This window comes from Myotis daubentonii, chromosome 9 (assembly GCF_963259705.1).
Source record: "Myotis daubentonii chromosome 9, mMyoDau2.1, whole genome shotgun sequence".
Classification (NCBI taxonomy): domain Eukaryota; kingdom Metazoa; phylum Chordata; class Mammalia; order Chiroptera; family Vespertilionidae; genus Myotis; species Myotis daubentonii.
This window is the reverse complement of record NC_081848.1, coordinates 15,990,929-16,017,761: the sequence shown is the minus strand read 5'-3', so window position 1 is coordinate 16,017,761 and position 26,833 is coordinate 15,990,929. Positions and strand designations below refer to the sequence as shown.

The following is a 26,833-nucleotide window of genomic DNA, read 5'->3' as shown; positions in this document are numbered from 1 at the left end:
ACAGCTTTGGTTACTCACGGACGGATCTGAGCCTTTAACCCCGTTTCATAGGAACTAGCGTGGCTCTAACTCACTGGTACTGAACGTGGGCTTCTCTGCAGAGACTCGTGTTAGTAGCCCCCGGCTGCCGGTGGGTGGGCCGGGAAGGGTGCCTTGATGCACACAGCACCTGTGCTGCTGCATGGGGTCCATTTCTTCACGAAACAAAAACAAACCACCATAAGAAAAATGAATTTTTTAATTATTTTTTCTCAGAGGCAGAATCACATAGCCGTTTTGATACGATTTCCAGTAGGTCTAAAACACTGCTTTTTGGAGTTGTAAAAATTCCATTACAGAAACATGCAGAATAGACACAGGATAAACAGAAATCACATCAGTTGATCAAATGGTTGTTCTAAGGATGTTCTCTGCCTTATTTTCCTATAAGAAAAGTTTGAAGGATCCCATCGGAAACTGCTGTCCGCATACAACTAGGCTTTGGAAAAGGAAAGACCAAATCAGTCACCTGGCTCGCCTGCAACGCTGTGTGCACATCTGCAGAAGCCTGCATGTTTGTGGGTGTTCCGTCTCAGCTAGGAAATTTATAATTTTAAGGAAATCTAAAACATATTCTTTACAAAAACAAACCATTGCTCCAATGTCCTTTTCCCTTGAGACACAGGCGGCGTTAGGAACGGGTTCAAAAGCTTTCATGTACAACCATTTGTTATTCATCTGAGATGTCCGGACGGAAAATTGGCAAACTGGGTCCATGGTTTAGAAAGTGAAACGTTACAAATGTTATAAACGATTAAAATATGCGCAGACACTTTCTTAACTGCTAATGGTCGAAACTTTATGTTGTTTTTAAATCTGAAAGACTAAGGACTTTGGGGAAAAGCCACTAACATACAACAGTATTACTGTAATGGAAGTAAAAAGCAGGTTAATAGACGCATTCAAGTAAAAATGTTAAGTAACCAGTTACTGTAAAAGCTTGAGTTGTATTCCAATTTTATAAGAAAGTATGACTACTTAAGTGGATTGCAACATTCAAGACTGATGGAAACGATGTTACTGACGTAACAATTTATAGAACACTGAATGCACATGCTCTGCAGGGTGTGTGTCCAATGAATTTAAAATTACACATGATCATGTTAAGAATACCATTCACCAAGGGCTGTCCCAAGGCATCTTTAAAAAAATCTACACCGAAGGTTTGGGCAGCGAAAGCAGCGATACACTCTGTTTCTTATAGAGACACCAATACAGTCAATGCATTCACTGTTTAGCTACCATTATACTAGTCACAATTTGTAACCTCACAGAATATAGTATATGAAATTACAATATATTTATCTTCTTTAAAACCATTTTTAAAGAAGGGCCTATCTATCCATTTTTTAGAAGTCAAAAACCAGCAGAAAAATGTAACTGATAGATGCAGTCTTTAAAATATTTTGTGGTTAATTATATGCTAATTTTCAAAATACAACAGAATTTTTGGTCCATGAGGCCCTTAAGAAACAAAAGGTAGGTGAGGGAGTCCCATTTATCAATAGAAATATAAAGTTCATGAAAAATTTTCAGTACTTACTAAAATATCTTTTTACAGAATGCTTTATTTTTGGTGGTTAAACATAAGAAATCTCACTAATAAATAATGGGTACGAGCTGGTAGGACCCATAAATGAATTACGATGCTTTAATATGACTGTGTCACATTCTTCTTTTGAAGGCCATTAATAAATGATTTTCTTTCTATGTCAACTGAAATACAATTATTTCTTAACATATATCAGGATTTAATGCTTAACATGTCTGTTTTCTCCTGGTAGGGCAGGGATCAGCCAACTGTGGCCCACAGGCCAAATCTGAATGACTGCGTGTTCCTGTAAATTACGTTTTCTTTGCACACAACCACACTAACTCACTTATATATTGTCTGTGGCTAATTTCATGCTGTAGGGGCAGAGGTAAGTAGTTTACAGAGACCATATCATTCATTCTCAAAGCCTGAATTATTTACTATCCAATCCTTTATAGAAAAAATTTGTCAATCTTTGTCTAGGGGGTTTCCCAGACTAATCTAAATTAATGCATGTTCCTCTACTTCCACGCCCGTTCTCTATTCTAATACATGTATGAAGTTCATGTACTTTATACCGAGTTGTATTTGTTGGCATATACCTAGGAAGCCAACATCCTAGCTGGGCTCCCATATTTAATGTATTTCGAACATAAGCACTCCCTATGGCTATGACCTGTTTGACTTCCGGTCACTCTGGAATGCTTTGGGAGTTGGATGATAATAAAATGGGTGGGCCATCCACTAACCGAATGGCCAGAAAACTGTGCATCTTATTTCATCATGAAGAAGGAAGTTGGATAGCAAAAAGAATAACCCAAATCAAATATACCTTAGGGCAAATGCCCTTCAACCAGGAAACACAGCTCGATAGTTTTACACACACACACACACACACACACACACACACACACACACACACAGCCACCCTCCCACCTACCACAAACTGACAGCTAAACATAAAGTATATTTGTTTTATAAATATATTACTGTCTATATACATATAGATACATCCATAAAAGGCATGTTAAATAATTATCTGTATAATCAATACTACTTTAAAGTTTTTCTTGCATGTGTTTTAAAGTTACACACTCTATTAAAATTATCAAAATAAGTCTTTAAAAATACCAGAAATAAAGCCAGTGAAGAGTCACTTTCCATTCAAGTGTTTCCAAATCTCATCATTGGTCACCTGGACTCCAGACTTGGGCATGCACAGATCAAGGAAACACAGTTCAACTAAGGAAAAGTCAGCCATCAAAATTCTAACACCCTACCATTGTTAATACTTCATAACAAGTATGTATATACATAAACATTCTTTTTAGTTATATTACATATGCTTATAAATGAATTCTCATGAAAACACAAAGTTCTAGTTTCTACCAGCATCAAATATTTTATACTGGTTTGCATTTCTTTCCAATGTTTAGGTCAATGACAAACTCTATAGGGATACAGAGGCGATAAAAGGAGCCTGAAAACTTACCTATCACATGCGAGAAAGGAGGAAATAACGAAGGGCCAGTTCTTGGCCAGTTGGGGATTATTCCCTTTGTACTAAGACACAGAAACAATGAACTGGCTAATTGCTGTGTAAAGTACAGTCAACTCTCAGGAAATTCCAACCGGAATCCTTTCTCCTGGCAGCTTCACTACTTACTAACCACCTCTCTTATCTATTAGCGAGTCTGGTAAAAGATAGGATTAAGGTAAAAGTTTTGGCTAAATTAAAGGTTTGGATTCAGCTATGGGTTTATTTTAACGGTGGATCCTTTTACATATTGCTTTAGATAATTAAGAATTGGATGTATCTAAAGTCTGCCAAATACCTGATTCTTAAGCTCTGAAAGCAACACTGGTGCTTCAATAAAAGGGGGAGGAGAGGGGCGGCAAATTGTCCTCTCGTCATAAGAAAATGGCTGTATCTTCACTTACAATTACACTGAAGGGTTTCAGTGTGGGCAGCTCAGAGCTCTCCACTCAGGACAGGCGGGGCAAGCCCCCCATTCCCCATAGTCTAAAATCCATGAAGCAATGACAGATGGTTGGCTAAAAACATTTAGAAGGTACAGTTAAAGGTGTGATATACATTTCACCTAAAATCTCACTTAAATAAATTTAGTAATGTTTGCCAGCATCTCCAAACAATTGAGATATTAAAGTTAAGAAAATGGAAGCAAAAACTACATGTACATTTTAAAAGTGATTTCACACTAAAAATAAGAAAAAGACTTGGAATATGACTGAAATAAAAGGTGCCATGCATTTGTAACCCTATTTTTGGCACTGGTTTCGCCTCTGCATTTAGGCTTGTCCTACAGAGCGTGACCCACGAAACAAGGAGAACAAGTTCACAGGCGAGGGGGGCGCCCTGGCAGACACCGCCGGAATGGTGTGTGGCTTCCTCCGCATTCTTTCTAGTTACAGACGAGAGCCACACTCGCTTCAAACAACAACAGCAACAACTGTGTAGAACACCACTTTCCTGGATTAAGTTTGCTGAACACGGTTCAGATTATTGGATATGTCAATATGCACAATGCCTTTTAGAAGCATTTACTGTATACCCAAACCCTACTTCATGCAACACACAGTGTCACACAAGTAGTGAAAATGTTATCCTAGTCAAAGGTGCTTGGACATTATTTTCAGGCAGCATTTTACCTTTATTTTAAGTTCACACTAGATGTTTTTAGGAGAAAGAAAATGCCAATAAATTTATTTAATATACTTTAATATATTATATAAAACTAGGACAGACACTTTTATTTACCTAAATTGTTACTTTAATTTTCTACCCTATTCTAGACCTCAATTTTACTTAAAAAAATTTGTATTTAAATAAGGGATAAAATGTTGCCCAAAAGTCTAATCATGTTACACTTTTGTGTTTTAACTAGATCTACAAATCAAAAAGTTCTTATAGTTAAAAAGATACAATTTGTATCAACAGTAAAAGGTACTTTCTGGTTTTTCAGGGCTTTCCTTCGAACTGTAGCATGTGGAGTAATCAGAATACCCAGGGCATCTTGGCAGACTGAGGAAACAGATCGGAACGAGTCATTCACTACGTAAAATTCAAAAACTGGAGGCAACAGGGAAGTCATACCAATCACACAACTGTCTGCCACTGATCGCAGTATCTACCTTCTAACCGATGAAAATGAATTAGCATCTAGCAAAACCCGTGACTTTGAAACCAGAAATATCCCTTACTAATACTAAAACAGACTTTAGTCTGTATCTAAAACTACACTATTTGTGGCAAGAATCTGGCCTTAATAATATAATAGCCCCCCCTCCCCCATAAAACAACCTTCAGGAAAATGGAAAATATACAGTATCTTACAAAAATGTTAAGTTACCATTTACAACTCCTCCATCGCCATTTCCATAGTGCAGTATCAATAAGTGTTGCATATTCTCAACACATAAAACCACCTCAGGCCAGCCTTGATAAACAGCAGGAAAGCTAGAGAGTATATTAAATATAAAAGTTGCATTGAGAATAATTAGATTCATTAAAAACAGGCAAGTACTGCGAAAGGGTTACTTTATCCAGTTTTGTTGTGCCCCCAAACAAAAAGACAAACACATTAAAAATACAGGTCAATGGAAATCTAGGAATTCAATTCCATTTCTACTATCTAGAAGCACATCATAGCTGGATTGCAAAGCTCGAAACTGTAACAGTTACGGCTTTTGCCTTATTCATAAAATAAAAATGGAAACATTTTTTTCCCATTGATTGCATCTGCTTTCCTTCAAATCTGCCATATTAAATTAACTAATTACGTAACAGACAAAAAAAAAATCTGAACAAAAATAAAATAAAAAGTGCCATATTATAAATCATTCTAGTATATACTGTTACCCATTTCAACATAAACTGGTAACTTACATTTGTTTAAAATATAGTCAGTGCTGTAGTATATCTTTGTTTCTATAAATAATGATTATAGCACAAAGAAGCCCACTTCCCCCAAATAAAAATAACTTAAAAAGCTGTAAAAGATTCAATTAAGCTTGGCTTGAAAAAATAGTTTGCTAGGTCTAGTCAAATGTTCAACATTCTGAAGGTATTGTAATTGCTTGCAATTGATAGAGAAACACCAAGTTAATAAAACATGAAATAAGGATAAAAAGTGCTGCATATAAACCCCTGATGCACCAAAGATTAATATCAAAGATCACATCTAATAAATCAAACTGGAAAAATTTCCAGCCAAGGATATAGCTTTAAAAAGGAAATGTTAAAAAAAGTTTGAATGTAAAGCAATCCCGTGATACTTCCACTATGTGGGGCTATACATACAGGTTCCATGATACAGTATTTCACATAAATGGATACTATATAACCTCCTTGCTGAGAAGGAGATCACATGTGCTATTGTAGCAAACCTCCCTCAGCATTTGAGCTGAACAAAAAACTACTAAACACCACAAAGATGCATCATCTTTCAATAGCCCAGCTGCGACTTCTCCACTAAAATGGCTGCGGCTAGCTGCTGGGCGTCTGTCACGTGAGGGTTCCTTTTCATGACAGTTCTCACAAGGTCAGGTGGGAAGATGTTGCACAAGTTGATGTAGATCTTCTCTCGGTTGTCCGGATACCTCGGGGGGTCCTGTGGCAGCCCGCAGGACGGAATCCGCCAGGGGGGCTCCTGCTGCTCGGGGAGGCTCTGGAAGGTGAACTGCTCATAGCAGGGCTGCGTGGCGCTGTCAGGCAAGGAGTAGGTCTGCCGGTAGCCGTAGGTGTCAATCCCGTAGCCCTGCCTGTCCCAGCTCCCCAGCCCCTCCTGGCGGGAGTAAGGCTTTCTCTGTCTTGAAGGAGAGCTGTCATACAGCCGAGAGTCAGAAATGCTGTCTAGTCTCGTGGCCACCAAGGACCGCCCCAGGTGTGGTGCCTTGTGTGCTGAACTCGGCGGAGAGGGGTACTCGCCAGGACAACTGGACCGGGCTCCCACCGCTGGGTGCTGCAGGTGCACAGCCAGGTGGGGAAGAGGCGGCTTGTGATGGTACTTTGGTTCTTCGTGACTGTAACTTTGCACTCTGGTTAAGGGGTCGTGGAAATTCTGCAGGAAGGGCTGGGAATTAAGGCGGCTGTGAGGGTACATATGCTGACACTTTAAATTCTCTTCGAGTTGTGGGTCGGGAGAACTGACGTAGGACCGGTCGTTGTAGCCCACGTACGAGTCACTGCTCCCACAGCTCATGCTCCCGTCACTGCTGCAGTCAGAGGCTACAGAGCTGATCCTATAATCTGTGTCCAAGGAAAAACGCCTTTCAGGACTTCGTGGGCCTGAGATACTCAGATTTGAATATGCATTCAACATGGAATAATACCCAATGTCAACAGGGGAGTCACATTTGGGGTACTGTTCGTAAGGCATTGGCGTTCCATGATTTTTGGTTGTCATCATTATTGGAGGATATTGTCCCGGTGGTCTTTGATCCTGAGGTGGGAAATGAACTCCAGATGGAAGGCCATTGCTTAAAGATGTAGTGCTTTGGGGTTTTGCAGTAGAAGTAGCCGGTATACTCACTAAGGAGGGTACAGACCTGGTTTCCAATTTATTTTTGGTGGGAAGCTTTTCCTCTAGGTCTGGGTAGGCCTGAGTCCTGATGCTTGGGTCCGACTGCCTCTTTGGGGCGCCTCGCTTGCCGTCGGCAGAGCTGTCAGCCTTGGTGCTGCAGGGGACGCTGTTGCTTTTCACCAGTCCTCCTTCGTTTGCAGTCTTGGCAGCCGTGTTTCTTGACATGGCACGAAGTTCATCGGCCACCGACCGCTGGGGCTGACTGCCCCTTTCCGGGTGATAATATTTGCACTTGTGCCCATAGGTGCACTTCTTTCCTGCAAAGAGGAAGATGAATTAGGGAAGGAGCACGCCCCAGGTCCCCAGCGCTCAGCCCGGCACGACGACTCAGACTAGTGAAAGAAACAAAGGCAGAAACTGAGGCACACCCAGTGCTCCTCACTTCTGAGAAATGCCACCTGCAGTCCCCCTCTATCAACAGCACTAAGAAGCTGGCCGAATGGCTAATGATCGCCTCCAGAGTTTTGGGTTAATACCCTGTGTCCTCAACTCCGACCTACCCATTCTCTTCCAGGATGACTTTATAATAAGGTAGGACATTCTGGAAAAAAAAAAAAAGTACTACTGTAATGTGATGAAGCCATTCTGATCTGATGTGTATCTAGATGTAAGAACTCCAAATTCTGATCTACCTGAAAACTTCATGTAGAATGAACTGAGTTTTCGAAACTGAGTTTTGGGTGATGCATTGGCATTGAAGCCAATTAGGTAAAAATAATTACTTTTTCATGGTTAGAAGGTTTTCTTAAGTTTAATTACAAACAAAAGAACTAACACTATGCCATCCAAAATTAAAAATGATTATTAAAAATTTAACAACATACTGTGCTCTAAAGGCAGATATTAAATACTCATAAAGCAAGTTACCATATGGGCAAGGCTGCTTCTTGTGTTCGGGAACAATAGGTTTCTTCCTCAGAAAATTGTCCAGGCTCGGACCGTGCCTGCCAAGAGGGTCATCAGGGGGCATGAACCTGTCACAAATAAAATACAAAATTATACTTATGTAGGGAGTTGATCATTGAATTCTAAAGACAGTGCAAAGATTTATTACTCTGAGGTATTTTTTTCTTTTTTATTTTTATTTATTTATTTATTTTTTTTATTGCTTAAAGTATTACAAAGGGTATTACATATGTATCCATTTTATCTGAGGTATTTTTTTCAATGTTAATCTAAATACTTCGATTCAACATTTACAGGATAAAAATATATTAGTGTACTAAGTTCTCTGGATAATAACAAAATTAAAATGTTTCAGGCTAAACTCCTACTTGTTTTAATTCAAATAAGCTTTGAGTCAAACATGTTCTAATTATTTCTTCCTTCCTCTCAATCTTGGGAATTTGTAAGGATTTTAGAAAACAATCCCAAGGACATTTTAAGAGAGTTTTATAAACATCAATGCTGTGAAGCAGTAGAAACAGGTGGGGAGCGCCGAGGGGGCTGCTGAGGAAGAGAAGGGAGATGATGTATAGACAGACGGAGGACGGCAGCTGACGACGCCTCGCAAGTCGGAATCTGCACACGTCATCTCGTTTCATGCTAACAGGATCCCTGCAGCATCAGCGCTGCGTTGCAGGTTAATGCACTTTTCTAATTCAGGCTTAGGTAAATGAAGTTACTTTCATCTAAGTTCACACGGCGCAGCCAAGATGTCTAACTCCATAGTCCATTCCCTTCCCACTCTTCTCAGGTGCTTCTCAGCTGATGTAGAAAATGTCTTAAGAAAATAAACATTGGATCGACTGTCCAATGGAAGCAAGAATTCATAGTGTGCATAATGAAAAGCAGTTATGCCTGCAAAGTTCTGTTACTAGTTAAGTTACTGTTTGAACTTGAAAGAAACCATTTACCCATAAAATGTGAATAATTTATGAACTCTTAAGGGGGTGTCAACCTTAAGACACTTAGTAACACTTAGCAAATATTAATATAAGAACACTATGGCGACGTTAAAAGTTTAAAAATAGAAGACAGTCACTCAATCCTATAATCTTAATACAATTAATTTCACTTATGTGTTGCATTTTAGTCATTTTTCTGTATGCATACTCCATTTTACAAACAAAATTTTATGCTTTGTCTTTAACCTATGCTTCAATGTTTAATAGCTTTTCATCATCATAATTCAGGAAAGCAGTATTACGTGTAAGTAAATGGTTTTACTCACTTGTCATTGACAAATGAATACATTAATAATCGCTCATCTATGAACTTCTTCCACTCTGGTTTTTCATTAGCCAAATCCCTGTAGTTATCATTGGACACAATTATACCGTCGGACTCGAACGCCAGCTTCACGATGAACCTGTCATCGTAGCACACCACCCGCCTGCCCTGGACTCGCCGGGACGGAGTGAACACCAGGATCTTCTCCTTCTCTAATTTACGAAGAATTTCTTGATCTGCAGGGTAGAATTTCAGGAGTAAATACATACGTAACACATGTAGCAACTTCACACAATGTGAGATTTTATAAGATAAACTGGATATATGTAATCCTTTCATTAGGGATTATTATTTTACAGCTTATGGATGTAGCAAATTGGAAACTCCCAATATTTTTCCTTCAGGATTTCTAATGAAAAAGCTTTAAAAACAGTCCCCCTCAAATGAACTTTAAAAATATAAAATGTTTAAAACTTCAAAAATGTTTAAAAGTTAAGAAAAATTAAAAGCATAAAACTTAAACATGACCAAACAACTTGTGAATTAACTGGAGTTACTAATTTTTTAAACTTCTGTCTCTTCAGCGGACAATCACTACCTGCCTACTCGATGGCATATACTATGCTAAGTGTCAATGACCACCAAGATTAATAATGACCTCCCCTCCAGGAGGTCTCAGGTACTGGATTGGGTAAACATGTAAATCAGTATAGTAACAAGGGTTGTAATTGCCACAACAGAAGGACGAGCAAGGTATGAGGGAAGTGGGATGGAAGAGCAATATGGGTCAACTAGCTCTGAGACTGGCATATAGATCTCATGATGCTCCTGATAAAGTGCCAAAGCTCACGGAGACCAGAACTTTGGTTTAGAAAAGCAGCAGAGGAGTGGAAGAAATGTGGGCTTTGAAGTCAGCAAGTCCAGGCTGAATCTCAGGTTCTGCTGCTGTACGTATATGGCATCAGTCCTACTGCGCCTGTTTCTTCGTGTCTTCAAATGCAGCTGGTGGGCTCTGAGGAGCCAGTGAGTTCTATGCGTAGAAGCACTTAGCATAGTGACTGGAAAGCTCTCAATGAACACTGTGTTGTTTTACTTAATGTTGTTTAATAGATATATGTAATTGTTGCTCTCTTTTAAAAGTAACAGAAAACCAATACAAAATTAAGAGCTTAGTCTCAACTACAGGATCTGTCACTTTAGAATTATTTTCTGTGTTCCCTGGACAAACTTTTAAGGGCAGGTGCCATGTCGCATTGATCTCTGTTTCCACCAGCAATCAGCACATCAATAGATAATGTCTGCGAATGAATACATGAGCTACTTAACCATGTCCATTCAGAGGTCTTCCAGTTTATTTATGTTCATGAATAACCCACTGTACTTTATTTGTAGGTGTGTTTAGTCATATAAGACATGCCTGGATCCTCACTAAAGTGCCTGAAGGAACCAGGGTGGTGGCCATCATCTTGTTTCCTTAATAGCTAACGAGAAAAACAGGACACTAACTAGGATGGTAATTAGTGATCACTGATTAGATGGCAACTAGTTAGGATAAGTAACCCTAACTTAAATATTGGGTCAGTATAGCCAGGAAGTTAATGGAATCTCTAGTTCCTAGCATAGTACCCAAGTCATAGCTGAGTACTTGCTTGTTAAATATTTGATAAAATCAATGGAAGACTGACTGGCAAAAGAGCTGTTCTGAATCTAGATCTGAGAACTTAAAAACATTTCTTATCAAGTTTATTTATTTTTTTGCTACAGTGAGAAATATGGGACTATTCAATTGCCCAGTTTTAGTCAGGAGGATGGTTACGCTGGAGGAAATACCCAACCCCTGACAGTTGGTGTGTGCGCTCAGAGTCGCTGCATACGAAGGGTTCCAGAGGCACGTGCTGGTGTTTCAAACACTAAACGTGGGCGCAACCCACACTGTGTCTTATCCTTTACCTTCTTTTTTTTTTTTTTTTTTAAAATATATTTTATTGATTTTTTACAGAGAGGAAGGGAGAGAGATAGAGAGTTAGAAACATCGATGAGAGAGAAACATCAATCAGCTGCCTCCTGCACATCTCCTACTGGGGATATGCCCGCAACCCAGGTACATGCCCTTGACCGGAATCGAACCTGGGACCTTTCAGTCCGCAGGCCGACGCTCTATCCACTGAGCCAAAGCGGTTTCGGCTTTACCTTCTTTTTAAAAAAAGTATATTTTTATTGATGTCGGAGAGGGAGGGAGAGCGAGAGAGAGAGAAACATCAATGATGATAGGGAATCACTGATCGGCTGCCTCCTGCACGCCCCACACGGGGATTCAGCCCACAACCTTGGTATGTGCCTGACTGGGAATTGAACCATGACCTCCAGGTTCATAGGTTGACATTCAACCACTGAGCCATGCCGGCTGGGCAGTCTGTTTCCCTTCTTGATCTCACATTCTTTCTATGCTCAAGAGACTTGCCAGTCATTTTCATGTTTAAATATTGTTTGTTTCTTTTCAGTTCAATTACTGTTAATATTGGGGCATATTTCTTTCCAGTTATTTTCTGTGTGTTTTTTCTCTCCGTTTATATATGTACATATGTATGTATATGTGTGTATACACATACACACAGTAATAAAACCTGCCTTATATGTAAAAGAGTACTTCCTCAGGTCATTAAAAATGTTGCCTAATATTCTAATACATATTCGATCCTATTAATATATACTAATTTATTGAACCATTCTTTTATTTTTTTGTTAATCCTCACCCAAGGATATATTTTTTTCCATTGATTTTTAGAGAAAGTGGAAGGGAGGGGCAGAGACAGAGAGAGAGAAACATCGATGTGAGAGAGACACATGGATTGGTTGCCTTCTCAAATGCCACAGAGGGATCCAGCCTGCAAACCCAGGTACGTGCCCTTGACCAGAATCAAACCCGAGACCCTTCCATCTGCAGACCAAAGCTCTAACTGCTGAGAAACCGGCTAGCTGAACCATTCTTTTAAAGAATGCATGGTTTGTTTTCATTGTTTTCTACTATAATATTGAACTAAATGTCTTTGTGGTTAGAAATCTTTGTGTGGACTCTGCTTAAATTTACATTTCTTTAATTGCTAATGAGGCGAACCCTTTTTTCTCTTATTTGGCACTTGCTTTCTTCTGCAAGCTGTCTATTCCTCCCCTAGTAGCATTTATATATCAAAAAACCTGTTTTATCAATGCATATGAGCTCCTTATATTCTAAGAACATGGGTTCTGTGTTTACTGGTTGTATTTTTTTTTTCTCAGTCAAATAAAAAAGATTTCTCATTTTTTAGGCAAGTTTTCCAAATACAGAAGTTTAAATTTTGATGCAATTAAATCTATATTTTCCTTTATAATTTCTTTAAAAAATTTTAAATTTAGATAGTTCTCCCTAGCCATTCAAAGACTACTTATAGTCTCTAATGGGTTAAGTTTATGACAATTAATTCTTCAACCACCTGGAATTAACTGTCATATGATGTAAGATAAAGATGTAAATACGTGTATTTTTCCCAAAGAGTTATCTAATGTCTTGGCACTACTGGCTGAATTATGCCTACCTCTCCCACCTTACAATTTCCACAGGCCACGGTCTGATTCCTTGGCTCTGGACTCCCCACCATAACTCATATCTATTCTTAGGGATTTAAGGATTATAGATAAAAATAAAGTCTTAAAATGAGACCAGGGAAATGGTAAGTGGTTTTTGGTTGTGAAGTGCATTTTCTTCACCCAGTTCCTCAGTTTTTGCTCACGCTGGAGGTGCAGGGAGGAGTGAGAATCACTTGAGCAAAATGTTCAGCAGTAATAATTAGCAGGCACAGTGGACATTTTTGGCTGAGACTCAGACATTTAGAAATTACAGAATAATGCAAAACACAGATACTTTATTGGGATAGAGTGTTTCCTTCCACCTGATACCAGACAGCATATCCTGAGTCTCAGATATTTTTTGATCTGTAGTCATTATAATCTGATTGTCACCTAGTCTAATTTTTATAGATGAGAAAATTGTGGTCCAAAGAGGTTGTGTCTGTTGCTCAGAGTCCTGTGGCTAGTAAATGGCAAAGGCGGAATTTTAATCTAAACCTCCTGACACCTAGCATGTCTCTAAAGGTCAGAATTTCACAAAATTTGAAGTAAAAAGTTTCAAAATTCAAACAAAACAAAAACTCAGCTTATGTAGCAAGGATGACTGTGTAGTTAACATAAAATTAAGTTAATTTTCCACCGAAGGCACCGTGGCAGTCAGAGTCTGAGGAAACAGAAACGGGCCGACACGATGCTCAGTGGGAGAGTGGGCAGTGCCGGTACTCGTGGAAACGGAGAACAGAGCTGGGGGCTCACCTGTAATGAGAGCATCAGGCCGGGACTGCTCTTTCCTCCAGGCAGGAACAAAAACAGTGATGTCTCGGTGGCCTCTTTCCAAAAACCAGTCCACTGCCAACTTTATTCCTCGGCAGGAAAACACTTCTTTGTTTCCGTGGCTGAAAGATTATTTTAGAACACTTTACACAACAACACCTAAGTTTAACTTAATTCAAATTTGAAAACAGGAATGATCACATCATTACAATAGTAATAGGAGCTTTCAAATTTGAGATGGAGTTGAATAGCTCAGAGAAACACTAAGATAACTTAGAAGTTGAAAATCTGTGAGAAAAAAACATTAAGAAAATTGGGATGATTATTGTGCGGAGAATAATAAAAAAATAAGTTTTCAAATGTAAAGTTGTAAAGGGCAACAAGTCAGAAAGATACATGCTCTTTTTGACCAGAAAGGGGCCTCAAACACAGCAAGAATAGTTTCAGTCAAATGTAAAAGAGAAGTCATAGAGAAAAATCTAAATGCAGTAGAATGGAGCCCAGCGGGTGTGGCTCAGTGGTTGAGCATCGACCTATGAACTAGGTCATGGTTCAATTCCTGGTCAGGGCACATGCCTGAGTTGTGGGCTCAATCCCAGGTAGGGGGTGTGAAGGAGGCAGCCGGTCAATGATTTTCTGTCATCATTGATGTTTCTATCTCTCTCTCTCCTCTTCCTCTCTGAAATCAACAAAAATATATTTAAAAAACAAAACAGTGGAATGGAATTCCTATTTGTTTTTTAAAAATTCCTTCTCAAGAGTTCTTTCAATATGATGAATAAGTAATGTACAAACTTTATTAGGTGACCGTGTAAAACAGCATACATGGGAAAAGTATGTTCACAGTGCTTGGTCTCATACAAGAAACACTTTCCATGTCCTTCAATGAAAAGACACCTGGTTTCTGTTTAACACTATTGTGTTAGACAAGGATTAATGACGACACAAGGGCATTCAGAGCTGGATTAGCAGTTTCAGTGCCTAAAAGAAAATGCAACTAAGAGATAGTCATTCAACAAGTATTCATGCGGCACCAGGCTCTGCTTGTGCAATTTAGTCTAAGAATTCAAAACAACACTTCTGAGGTAAAAAAAAAAAAAAAAAAAAAAAAAAAAAAGTCTCTTGTTTTGAATGCAGTGATTGCATTCTTTTAAAAAAAATTTTTTTTTTAAATTGTTGACACTGGATTCTTTTATAGTTTGAGCTCTGAAGGCTGCGTTTCTTATCTGTAATGGAGACAGATATTCTTTGCTTCTTACGCCTAAGGAAGGCTAAACGAAATAGGTGGACAAATGCTTCACTAACGTTTAGCACAAAGCGAACATGAAGTATATTAACATATTGTTATCGTGGTCCCCTGTGAGACACTGGACCCATCGAATATGGCTAATCATTTTAAAGACGAAAAGGACACAGACCACCTTGTTTTGTAGACACTGAAGGCTACAAATGCAAACCAGAGGCACTACGGTTCCACGCCCTCCTAATGGTCCTGGGCAGGATCGGGGGAGAAAGCAGATGGACCGGAAGTTTCAGAGAAAGGGGTACAGGATGGGAGACTCCGAAGTCACATTTTCTGGGTTAGAAGGCCTACCGGACAGCCTCACCAATGACACAAAGTGATGCCAGGTTTCATAGAAAATACATTTAATCAGTCTTCTGGAAAACTACAGAAAATGATGGCACCATCTTTTGAGAGAATATATATACTAACTGTTCCTAAATGGAAAACTAAACGTGCTAAAACATAACATCTTATTTTGCATGAATGCTTTGAAATCTAAGTGTATGACTGTTTGCTGGCCATTATGCCATTTTGCTTGCTCAGGCTTGAGCATTAACCTGCTCTGGCGCTAAGAGACGATAGAAGCATTTTCTGCCCAGTGACTTCATCTGTGAGGGCGACTGTCACATTTCACTGCAGGAAGAGAAGATTCCACCTTCTATTTAAAGAACTCTCACACAATGTGGGTAAACAGCAAACATGAGAAAGGTTCACACAGGCTGAAACAGGATCCTGTACCATGCATGCACTGCTGACGGTAAAGGTTGTTCTCATATCCTTTCTTTCCCCTCTGCCCGCGCCCCCACGCCCATCCCACAAAACTCACAGGGAGAAAACAGGAGGAAGGAAGGGCCCACACTGGGAAAGGGAAATGGAAACGTATAAAGAACCTGGGTTTCTAAGCAGATGGACCCACATCCATCTCTGATCTTGTTATCAGAGAAAAAAGACCCTCATTTGTTTAAGAAACTGTAGTCAATCTTTCTGTTATTTGCAGCTACACACATCCTGAACTGCTACATTAATCAAACCATAAACCAAAAACACTGGCAAAGCTATACTAATATCAGAAAAAATATGTTATGGCAAAATTACTAGCAACAAAAAGTTATTACCTAATAGTAATAAAGGAAAAATTCACAAGGGAGCTGTAATAATTGTGATCTCAGTCTCCATATGAGGACTGCAAAAGATCATAGGATTTCTAGAATAAATGGACAGATCCACGATCATACCATGAACAGATGGGGCAGAAAACATTTAATGAGACTGTAGACTGGACAGTGAACAATTTACAAGCCTGATCTAATGGACATGGGCAAAACCCTGCACAAAAAGAAAGTCTTTTCAAGAGCACAGGGAAGACTGATGAAATTAGCTATGTGCTAGGCCACAGAACAGATTTCAACGGACATCAGACATATGTATCACAGATAATATATATTGACAATGTTATTACTTTGAAGACATAAGGTTCTAGTTTAAAATGAATATTGCTGTTCACCCGCAAACCAATTAAAATAAAATAAAAAATCCCATTTGTATCAGTAACAAAAACTAAACAAATCTAAAGGAAAAGGTAAAGCAAGAGATTTATAGAGAAGGTGAATATTGAAAACCTGTAGTAAAGGGAATAAACAGTGGTTCTCAACCTGTGGGTCGCAACCCCTTTGGGGGTCGAACGCCCCTTTCACAGGGGTCGCCTAAGACCATCCTGCATATCAGATATTTACATTACGATTCATAACAGTGGCAACATTACAGTTATGAAGTAGCAACGAAAATAATTTTATGGTTGGGTCACAACATGAGGACTGTATTTAAAGGGCCAGAAGGTTGAGAACCACTGGAATAAGAGAAGACCCAAGTGAAAGGAACAATGAACCATCTTCCTGGATGCAAAACTCCAATTGATCTATAGTGCATTCCAACTCCAAGAAAAATCCTCAAAAGGCTTTTCATGGAACTTGAGAAGCTGATCCTAAAGTTAACATGGAAAAACAAAAGGCCAAGAATAGTTCAGCAATTCTGAGGAACAAAAGAGGAGGACCTTCCCCATTAGTTATTAATACTTAGTATAAAACTACAGAAATCTAATCACTGTTGTATTGGTCTAGGCCAGCGGTTCTCAACCTGTGGGTCCCGACCCCTTTGGGGGTCGAACGACCCTTTCACAGGGGTCGCCCAAGGGGTCACATATTGTTTTTGTGATTAATCACTATGCTTTAATTATGTTCAATTTGTAACAATGAAATTGAGGGGTCACCACAACATGAGGAACTGTATTAAAGGGTTGCGGCATTAGGAAGGTTGAGAACCACTGGTCTAGGCAAAGATAAAAAACAAACATAAAATATGTAACAGAAAAGTGGGCATAAAGTGACACACAAGTATGAATGTTAAAAGTGACATTATAAATCAATTCAACAAACAGTATTAAGGCAATTGGTTATTTATATGTGAAAAATAAAATTGTGTTTTTATCTTAAACTGTACACAAAAGTAAACTGTAGATAGATCAAAGATTTAAATTTCAAAGAAAATATTATAAAACTTTTAGAAGAAATGATAGGAGACATTTACATTAGGATAGGAAATACTTCTTAAGGAAGATATGCAACCCATGCTGTATCAAGGCAAAGACTGATACATTTGGGCACATAAAACTTCTTTATGTAAAAGACTCCATGAACAAAATAAAAATGCCATAGATTGGGAGAAGGTATTGCAACATATAGCACCAACCAAAAGGCTAGTCCTCATCCTCCTATCTAATAAAAGAGAAACATGGTAATTAGCTGTACATCCGCTACCCTTCCCATTGGCTAATCAGGGCGATATGCAAATTAACTGCCAGCCAAGATGGCGGCCAGCAGCCAGGCAGCTGGAAGCTAACATGAGCCTTGCTTGCTTCAGTGACGGAGGACTCCAACGTTCCCCTCCTGCCTTGCCAGCCTCTGAGCTTGCAGTTTGAAACATTGTTACAAATACAGAAGCTAAACAAAACCCCAGAAACCTGCTTTCAGCCAGCCGGGATCTCAGAGCTGGAGCTGATACAGTGTTTCGATTATAGAACCCAAACAAACCAGATACCTGCTTTCAGCAGCAGAGGCCTCAGAGCTGGAGCCAGAGCTAAAGCTGGCCCAGAATAAAAGAAAAAAAAAGAAAAAAAGGACCAGTTGGGAGCTTCAGTCACCCGCCAGCCTGAAAACAGCCCTCAGCCCCTCACCCAGACTGGCCAGGCATCCCAGTGGGGACCCCCACACTGAAGGGTGTGTGACCAGCTGCAAACAGCCATCATCCCCTCATCCAGGCTAGCCAGGCACCCCAGTGGGGACCCCCACCCTGATCCAGGACACCCTTCAGGGCAAACCAGCCGGTCCCCACCCGTGCACCAGGCCTCTATCCTATATAGTAAAAGGGTAATATACCTCCCAGCACCGGGATCAGCATGACAGGGGGCAGCGCCCAAATCCCCTGATTGCCCTGCGGCTCTGTGTGTGACAGGGGAAGGCGCCCCCCAACCCCCTGATCACCCTGCGGCTCTGTGTGTGACAGGATGCGGCGCCCCAACTCCCCCCACTCCCCCCCCACAGGCCCTGCTCTGTGTGTGACGGGGTAGAGCCATAACCTCCCCATCGCCCTGCCCTGAGTGTGACAGTGGCAGCGCCCCAACCCCCTGATCGGCCCTGCTCTGTGGATGATAGAGAGCGGCGCCCCAACCCCCTGATCAGCCCTGCTCTGTGGGTGATAGAGGGCGGTGCCCCAACTGCCCCTTCCCCACGGGCCCTGCTCTGTGTGTGATGGGGTAGAGCCATAACCTCCCCATCAGCCCTGCCCTGAGTGTAACAGTGGCAGCGCCCCAACCCCCTGATCGGCCCTGCTCTGTGGATGATAGAGAGCGGCGCCCCAACCCCCTGATCGGCCCTGCTCTGTGGATGATAGAGAGCGGCGCCCCAACCCCCTGATCCACCCTGATCTGTGTGTGACAGGGGGCGGTGCCCCAACTCCCCTATCGGCCCTACTCTGTGAGTGACAGGGGGGAGCTCCCCAACCCCCTGATGGGCCCTGCTCTGTGTGTGACAGGGGGGAGCTCAGCAACCCCTGGTCGACCCTGCTCTGTGCGTGACAGGGTACGGAGCCCCAACCCCCCTGATGGGCCCTGCTCTGTGAGTGACAGGGGGCAGAGCCCCAACCCCGATTGGCCCTGCTCTGTGCGTGACAGGGGGTGGCGCCACAACCTCCCCATCGACCCTACTTGAGTGTGACAGGGGGCGGTGCCCAACCCCCCAATCGGCCCTACCCTGAGCGTGACTGAGGGTGGCATCGCAACCTCCCAATCCGCCCTGCTCTGTGCATGACAGGGGGCGGAGCCCCAACTCCCCAATCAACTCCCTCTGAGCCCAACCAGGGGCTGCACCTAGGGATTGGGCCTGTCCTCTGCCACCCGGGAGCAGGCCTAAGCCAGCAGGTCATTATCTCCCAAGGGGTCCCAGACTGCGAGAGGGTACAGGCGGGGCTGAGGGATGCCTCTCTCCCCACCGAGTTCAGAAATTTTTGTGCACCGGGCCTCTAGTCTATATATGTAAAAGGCTAAGCAACTGTCTGTCTGACTAGCCGGTAGGTATGACTCACACTGACCACCAGGGGGTAGACACTCTATGCAGGAGCTGCCAAGCGACAACCTTGCAGAGTGCCCTCTTGCACTCTGGGACTCCTGGGGGGATGTCAGAGAGCCAGTTTCAGCCCGATCCCCACAGGCCAGGCTGAGGGACCCCAACTGCTGGAGGGACCCCGGTCACTCCACAGATGCCCTTTGAGCCATGGCGCCGCCCCAAGTGCGGCCGGCTGGGGAGGGACAGCAGGAGGTTGGCTCTGGGGTGTGTCCGGCCTGTCTCGCCCAGTCCTGCCCCACCAGCCACCTTCTAATTAATTTCTTTCAATGTGCATGAATTCATGCATCAGGGCACTAGTAATATATAAAGTACTCCTAACATCAAGGAGTTTTTTGTGTAACAAGTTTTTTTGTTTTTGTTTTTTAAGGCAAAAAATATGAGCAAATTCACAGAAGAGAAAACCCAAATGACCAACAAACATGAAAAGATGCTCAATAGTGAAGAAATGCAAATTAAAGCCAAAATTAGACACCACTTCACACTCATCAGATTGGAAAAAATAAAGTTTGCAAACACCAGATGTTGCCAAGGATGTGTGAAAGCAAGAACTCATAGATTACAGGTGGGAGTGTGAATTGGGGTAACAATTCAGGAGGACAATTTGGCAAAACTTTATAAAGTTGAAGGCGTGTTTTCTCTAAAACATAGTATTTCACATTTAGGTTGAGGAAACCCAACGGTAACTTGGAAAGGTTTAATGCAGTTAGCAGCTGGCGTTCATCCTTGGCCCAGCCTTAGCTCTCACAAGGGGGCAGGCTAAAGTCTTATCTCCTGCAGGGAGAGGGAAAGGCAGGCAAATGGGGATGTATAAGGTGGGTTCCTGAGTCTCCAATACTTTCCCAGCCAGTCTTTCCCTTACCAGGCCAAAGAAGTGAATGCCGACCAAGAAATCTCTGGAAGGGCTGCTGTTGCCTTAGAATTCCTTGCCAGCAAAGGCCCAAAATCACCCCTCATAATTCCTATTAAAGTCCAAGTAGACAACTACCAACTGGGTCCAAACTGCAGAAGGGACTTCCACAGACTAGGAGGGGCTGTGGGAGACTGACCTTAATCTAACCTTACTGAGTGACGCATGTTGAAGGATGTGACTAATCACATGTGCTGGATACAATATAAGGGGCAACTGAGGAGGTTCTGATAACCAATTATAAAAACAGTAAGCTGACAAAACTACGAAAAACAGGATGTCAGAGTAAGCTCCATGTACTCACTGGTGCAGAGTAGCTATCTGCTGAGTGTTTACTAAAAAGGTTGGATGATATTTAGAAACTGGAGCTTTAATTTCATATAAACAGAGAAGAAAAATCATTATAGTTCTGTAGCCACTTTCAAACTGTATCTGCATGAATTCAGGGTTATTTCTTCTCAGTACTAAAAATAGCTAATTCTAATTTTACGAATTGGCATGTTCCTTTGGGCCTCAAATTCTTTTTTATTTCAAACCTTTGGCAATAAGGATGGTCTACCTCAAGTGAGTCCTTTGCTGGGTGAATTTGTTGGAAGATATTGGCCACTTTTAACTAGTTAAGAAACCCCAAATGTTTACTGAAAGGTATCCCTTCAACTACTCTGGCTCAGTGGGATCGGGCTCCTGGGGAAAATTCCCAATCCTCACTGCAAATTTTGAATTACTATTGAGCAAATGGATAATACAGGCTCGAAGGTTGCATGTGGTTCACCATTGGTTTTAATGGTAGCAAACGACAAGAAACCTGCCAGCAGGTCTCTTTCTTAAAAGCCTTAACTTACTGTCATGTTTGGAACAGGCAAGCATATAAAATCCTGTTTTGCAATGGCCAGAGGAAAGCTCTTTCCTGGTATCTTTAGAGAGATTTTAGAAAAGACATCCATTAAGTAAAAGGACTACTGGTATCTCTGGATCCCAGGAAATGAACGAACTGGACAGCCATAAAGAATTAAGAAACTGAAAGCTCCTTTTTGTCTCCAGGTTCTCAACCCTTCTCTGCTGTTGCTCCTTTCGCCGTTCTTCACCTCAGTCTGGGAGATGACCATTGCTTGGCTGGATGGTTCCCAATGGCTTTAGGATCTGGGGGTAACTTCCCTTTGAAGAGAGAATTACCAGCCCTACCTAAATGTTCTGATATGGATTCTACCCTTGAGAATCCTCTGGTATTCCACATGCAAAACAGCTAGGGTAGTAGAAATGATTAACAGGAAGGAATAAGGAGTCTGAGGATTCAGATAAAAGACTGTCCTAGAATGAAGGCCTCAGGCTGGCGAATGGTTGCTCTGATAACTTGGAAGAAAGGGAAACAACAAAATGAGACTACAACTGCAGTGCCATACAAACCAACTTACTTCTCATCTCAATGTGAAAAAAAAAAATCAGCCCTATTCCTTTGGAGCCCCAGGGACCCGTGCCTTCTGTGAACTCACTGCTCACACAGGGAGCAAACCCTTTCCTCCCCCAGGATTGCTGGGTATATCAGCTGTGGTGAGAGTGCATACGCCCCTTTCCCTCGTTCATATTACCCACCTGAAGAGTCACCTTCCAGAGCTTTGGAAAGCTCTGCCAAACGCACCAGGGCTCCCCAGCACATTGCCATCTGCAGCCCTCTGCAGGGTAGACACTGGCTGCTGCAAGAGTCTTGCCTCTTGATGACTCTGCTCGACTCATCAAACAGGCATCATGAAGCCAAAGGATAACCCTCACAAGGGAGTACCCTGGGCTCGGGCACCTCCTCCAGCTCAGGCTGCTCCTCAGGCCTGGGACACCCACTGCGGGGAACTGCTGATGGCAGTCTTTGAAATCCTTCTGCAGCAGGTGACCTGGAAGGGCTGCCCATCACTGGGGCCTTTTCTAACTTAACAGGGATGGATTCTCCAGCTCCGTGGGAGCTTTCTTGCTGGAACTGAAGTGAGAAAAGGTACTTGGATGGGAAGGATAGACAGTTTCTCAGGTACTGGCAATAGCAATCCAGTTTTGGGGGAAATGGAGAAAGGGGAAGACAGAAAGAAACGCAGGGCTGCAGTGTTACCTGCCCAGTTAGAATTGTTCACAGAGGGAGGAAACCTTTTTCTGGAAACACCAACAAACAAGAGGACTCCCGAATGGAGAGTCAGTACGACGCCACTGTAAGAAGCCAGGGACACTGGAAGAGGAATGCTGAGAGACTGGGGAAGACGCAGGAATGCGGCCTCCTTAACTATGAAGCTTTACTGCCTCCACCAGGAGACTCTTCCCCCCAAGAAACCAGACAGGAAATACCTGGTAAATAGTGGAAACTAAGGAGCAAAATGGACATAACTGGAGAGCCCCCGAGCTGGGAATGGAAAGCCTTCATATGCACATTTCTTTTTCCTGCTTTCATCTTCTCCTGTCCTTTCTTATGGATCCTGGAGCCACGCATTTTCTACTGACCTTTCTGGTTTCACCCGAACCCAGAAAAACACACACATTGTGGGTATCTCTGAACAACCTTCCACCTGCTCTTTCTCCAGTGAGGCTCCTGAGCAAAGAGGTCCTCTGTGAGAGGACGGAGTCAGTCTTCTTAGTGCTGTGACCTGCTGGGAAGAGACCTGCTGCATAAACGAAGGGCTGCCCTCCAGGGAGAGGGTATTTGAAGCCCTTGGGAGACAAGGCACTGAGGCAGTGAACATGTGCTTACATATACTGATAGTAAATGCGTGCTGGGGTCTGGGCCAGATTTTGGAGAGCTCTAGAGGCTTTCTAACATCAATGGCAACTTATTGTTGATTTATTAGTCATCGCAACTTCCCCAACAGATTTCTATAATTCACTGAATTATAATTTCAGACAATCAGATGAAATTAATTTACAGACCACGCTGTGAAAGGGCTGCTGGAGTCTGGACGGGGATAACTGAGGTCCCATGACTTCTACCCAGGCACTCCCATTCAGTTTCAGAGACAGCAACCCCCTTTGAATTTGAAATTGGAAACCAAGGGAAGCTAAAATGAACACAGTTTATCTTTGACAAATGTAAGACTTTCACTGGCATAACTTTTCATTACCCTAACTTATTTTGCCTTACATCTAATGGGATTATATTTAATTTATTCATATATACTACTCTAACTAATTTGAAAACCAAATAAATTCTTTTCTGTCTTCAACAGAAGGGCAATTCAATCAACAGTCAAAATAATGCATTTGCTACATCTTTTATCAACACCATATATACATACTCCCACTAGAGCAGTGGTTCTCAACCTTCCTAATGCTGCGACCCTTTAATACAGTTCCTCATGTTGTGGTGACCCCCAACCATAAAATTATTTTCATTGTTACTTCATAACTGTAATTTTGCTACTGTTATGAATCGTAATGTAAATATCTGATATGCAGGATGTATTTTCATTGTTACAAATTGAACATAATTAAAGCATACTGATTAATCACAAAAACAATATGTAATTATATATGTGTTTTCCGATGGCCTTAGGCGAACCCTGTGAAAGGGTTGTTCGACCCCCAAAGGGGTCGCGACCCACAGGTTGAGAACTGCTGCACTAGAGAATTGAAGCATACTTGCTTAGTAATGTGCCATTAAATATCACCAATTATGGTTAATAGGTCATAAAGGCATATTTTGTAATGCAGAGAAAAATGCAGGGAAACACGTTTTAATGTACTTTGGAACTTCAATATGGAACCTTAGTATTTGATATACCTAGGAAATATAATCTCACATATTATACTTTCTTAAGTTATATATACACATATCATTGTCTAGATTAACCACAGGACAGGAAGAGTTATTTCAGAATTATAACTGTTCTCTTCCAGTGGCAAACATAAGGAGCAATAAAAAAAAAAAAGGAAACTTAAAAAAAGGGAATGAAGTAATTTATTATTAAAGGGAACCCCCTCTTTTTATTTTTCATGGCATTGAAAATAAAAGGGAGAACAAAGGAATCTCTTTTCAATTATCTTATTTCCTCAATTTGATTTTGCTTTAGTTCTTGTTCTGAATTAATGTATTACTTATAATGTTATACAGAAACTTGAAAACCATAGGTGATTTTTACTTTCTTATATTCTAAAATTTATGTACTAAGTAATGTGATAAAAGAAAAGCTATTCATGAAAAGTCTTTCCATAAATCTAAAATGTAATTATGAAAATTAAACCTAGAATGGCATATTTAATACTACTACCAATGAACATAATATTAATGCTACTACTACTAAAACTAGTACCACTACTAAATAGAGATAGATGGCTTTGATGAGTAGGCCACTGCAGTGAAAATACGGTCTCATTATGCATAAACAGAGTTGGACATATGAAAATAGATTTTAATTTCAAAGGATTCTTAGAAAAATGGCTTTAAAATGCTCTTCATTAATATATTTTCCATGTTTGATGACTGTTACGAAGAAATTCTTACAGCCTATGTCCCTGAAGCAGAGAAACGCTTGCAGCTGGATAGCACCTTCAATATGGAAACCAGGCACCTGACTTCCTATCATTGTTGTCTAAGTAAAGTTCATATTGTATTTGAGAACATATTACCTTCATGTGCTGACTCGTGGCATCTAGAATTCTTTCTTTTACTTTCTACAATTTACTTACTACTTGTAATTGATTGATGCTGTTTTGTCACTCTTATAGCTATTCAAATCTGTTACCTCCGATTTCTTTTCTAAGATTAATTTGAGGCTAAATCTAGTTATCGGGATGCTAAATACTGAACATACCACCAAAAAACTAAATCCACGCTCCCCTGCTACAAATACAGTTGCACAGTGTGGCTCAGAGGCCCTTTTGGGAGCAGGGGAAGCAAGTTTAAGTGGGAAACACAGCTCCACCTATGCACCCCAACCCAAACCGATCTCTGCTTTTGTTTGTTGTAAACACTGGGCTTCCATGCAAGATTTTCAGGATTGTACTGCTTTGGAGGAAAAGAAAGTCTAAGAAATTAATGATTTAGGACAATGAAAATATCCAACATCAAAATTACAATGGAAGTCTTGACATGAAATACTTACTATTAGCCTCCAGTTGGTTACAGACATAACAGCAGTTTGGCTTAGAGAGAGAATTTTCAGAATGGGAGAGGGTAAGGAAAAAGAAAAGAAGAAAGATTTCTTTGACCTTATAAGGTCCATAATTTGAAACCAAAGTTAATAATAGGAAGCACTTGTAGCTAATCCATATCCAAGGGGGTGATCAGTCTAAAAAAGCTGAAGAGAACATAGCTGTTAAGTAGATGTAAAAATGTCTTCAATATTAACAAAAATAGAAAGCATTGACTCTAGTCACTTTTTTCTTATTTCTTATAATTGAGTAACTTTTCCCATTTCTTATAATTACTAACACTAGTTAGGTGAACTGTAATTAACTTTATTCATATGAAATAGGACTATTGATGTTGATGTTTGCTAGGTTAGGGTTTAAACAAACACATTTGAGATAACAGGAAAGTTTATTGACCATTGGCCTATTAAAATTCATGACTGAAGACAACTAAAATTATGTACTTAGGGTTATAAAGAGATGCAGTGGAATATAATTAATATTTGCCTTTGTCAGACTCCATGTGATCTAACTAAACAATGGAAAAAAACTAGTTCTGATTCTGATTCTTTTCTTACTCTCTATGGATTTTCCTTCAAACAGTAAGAGAAATGGTATACAACTAAGTAACCTGTAACACTTATGACACTCACCTAGAGGGAATGTGAGCTGTCCTTTAATTAATTATTTAATTAATATTAAGTTCCTACTAAGGGGCTTAAAACATATTCCAATGAGAGGCTATCCAATAGAAATACAATGCGAACCACATATATAATTTTAGATGCTCTAGGATAGCACATTTTAAAAAAGTATAAAGCTGTTGACATTAATTTTAGTAATAAATTGTGTTTAACTCAATGTTTCAAAAATGGTAATTTTAACACAATCAACATAAAAGTTATTTTAAATATTTTTATACTGAGTTTTCAAAATCTGATATGTATTTTACATTTATAGAATATCTCAATTTGGACTAGACATGTATGTTTAATCCTCACCTGAGGACATTTTTTAATTAATTTTTTTAGAAAGGAAAAGGGAGAGGGAAACACCGATGTAATAAAGAAACACTGATCTGCTGCCTCCCAACTGGGATTGAACCCTCAACCTATGAATGTGCCCTTACCAGAACTGAACCTG

At 40.7% G+C, this 26,833-nt stretch overlaps 1 protein-coding gene and 1 long non-coding RNA gene across 7 annotated transcripts in view; both read right to left on the bottom strand.

Moving 5' to 3' along the window:
* The window catches only part of LOC132240607 (uncharacterized), a 419,797-nt gene that overhangs the window by 231,630 nt on the left and 161,334 nt on the right, over positions 1–26,833 (bottom strand). The gene's annotated exons all lie outside the window — the stretch shown is intronic.
* ZC3H12C (zinc finger CCCH-type containing 12C) overlaps positions 221–26,833 on the bottom strand; it is a 67,027-nt gene continuing 40,414 nt past the window's right edge. For 5 of the 6 annotated variants that reach the window (XM_059708015.1, XM_059708012.1, XM_059708011.1 and 2 more), the window contains 4 exons: positions 13,708–13,847; positions 9,350–9,584; positions 8,044–8,150; positions 221–7,433 (listed from right to left, as the gene is read on the bottom strand). In XM_059708015.1, the coding sequence (XP_059563998.1) occupies positions 6,040–7,433; positions 8,044–8,150; positions 9,350–9,584; positions 13,708–13,847 (1,876 nt within the window). In that variant the 3' untranslated portion in view covers positions 221–6,039. The remainder of the gene's footprint in view (positions 7,434–8,043; positions 8,151–9,349; positions 9,585–13,707; positions 13,848–26,833) is intronic. The other variant, XM_059708016.1, reaches the window with a different exon arrangement.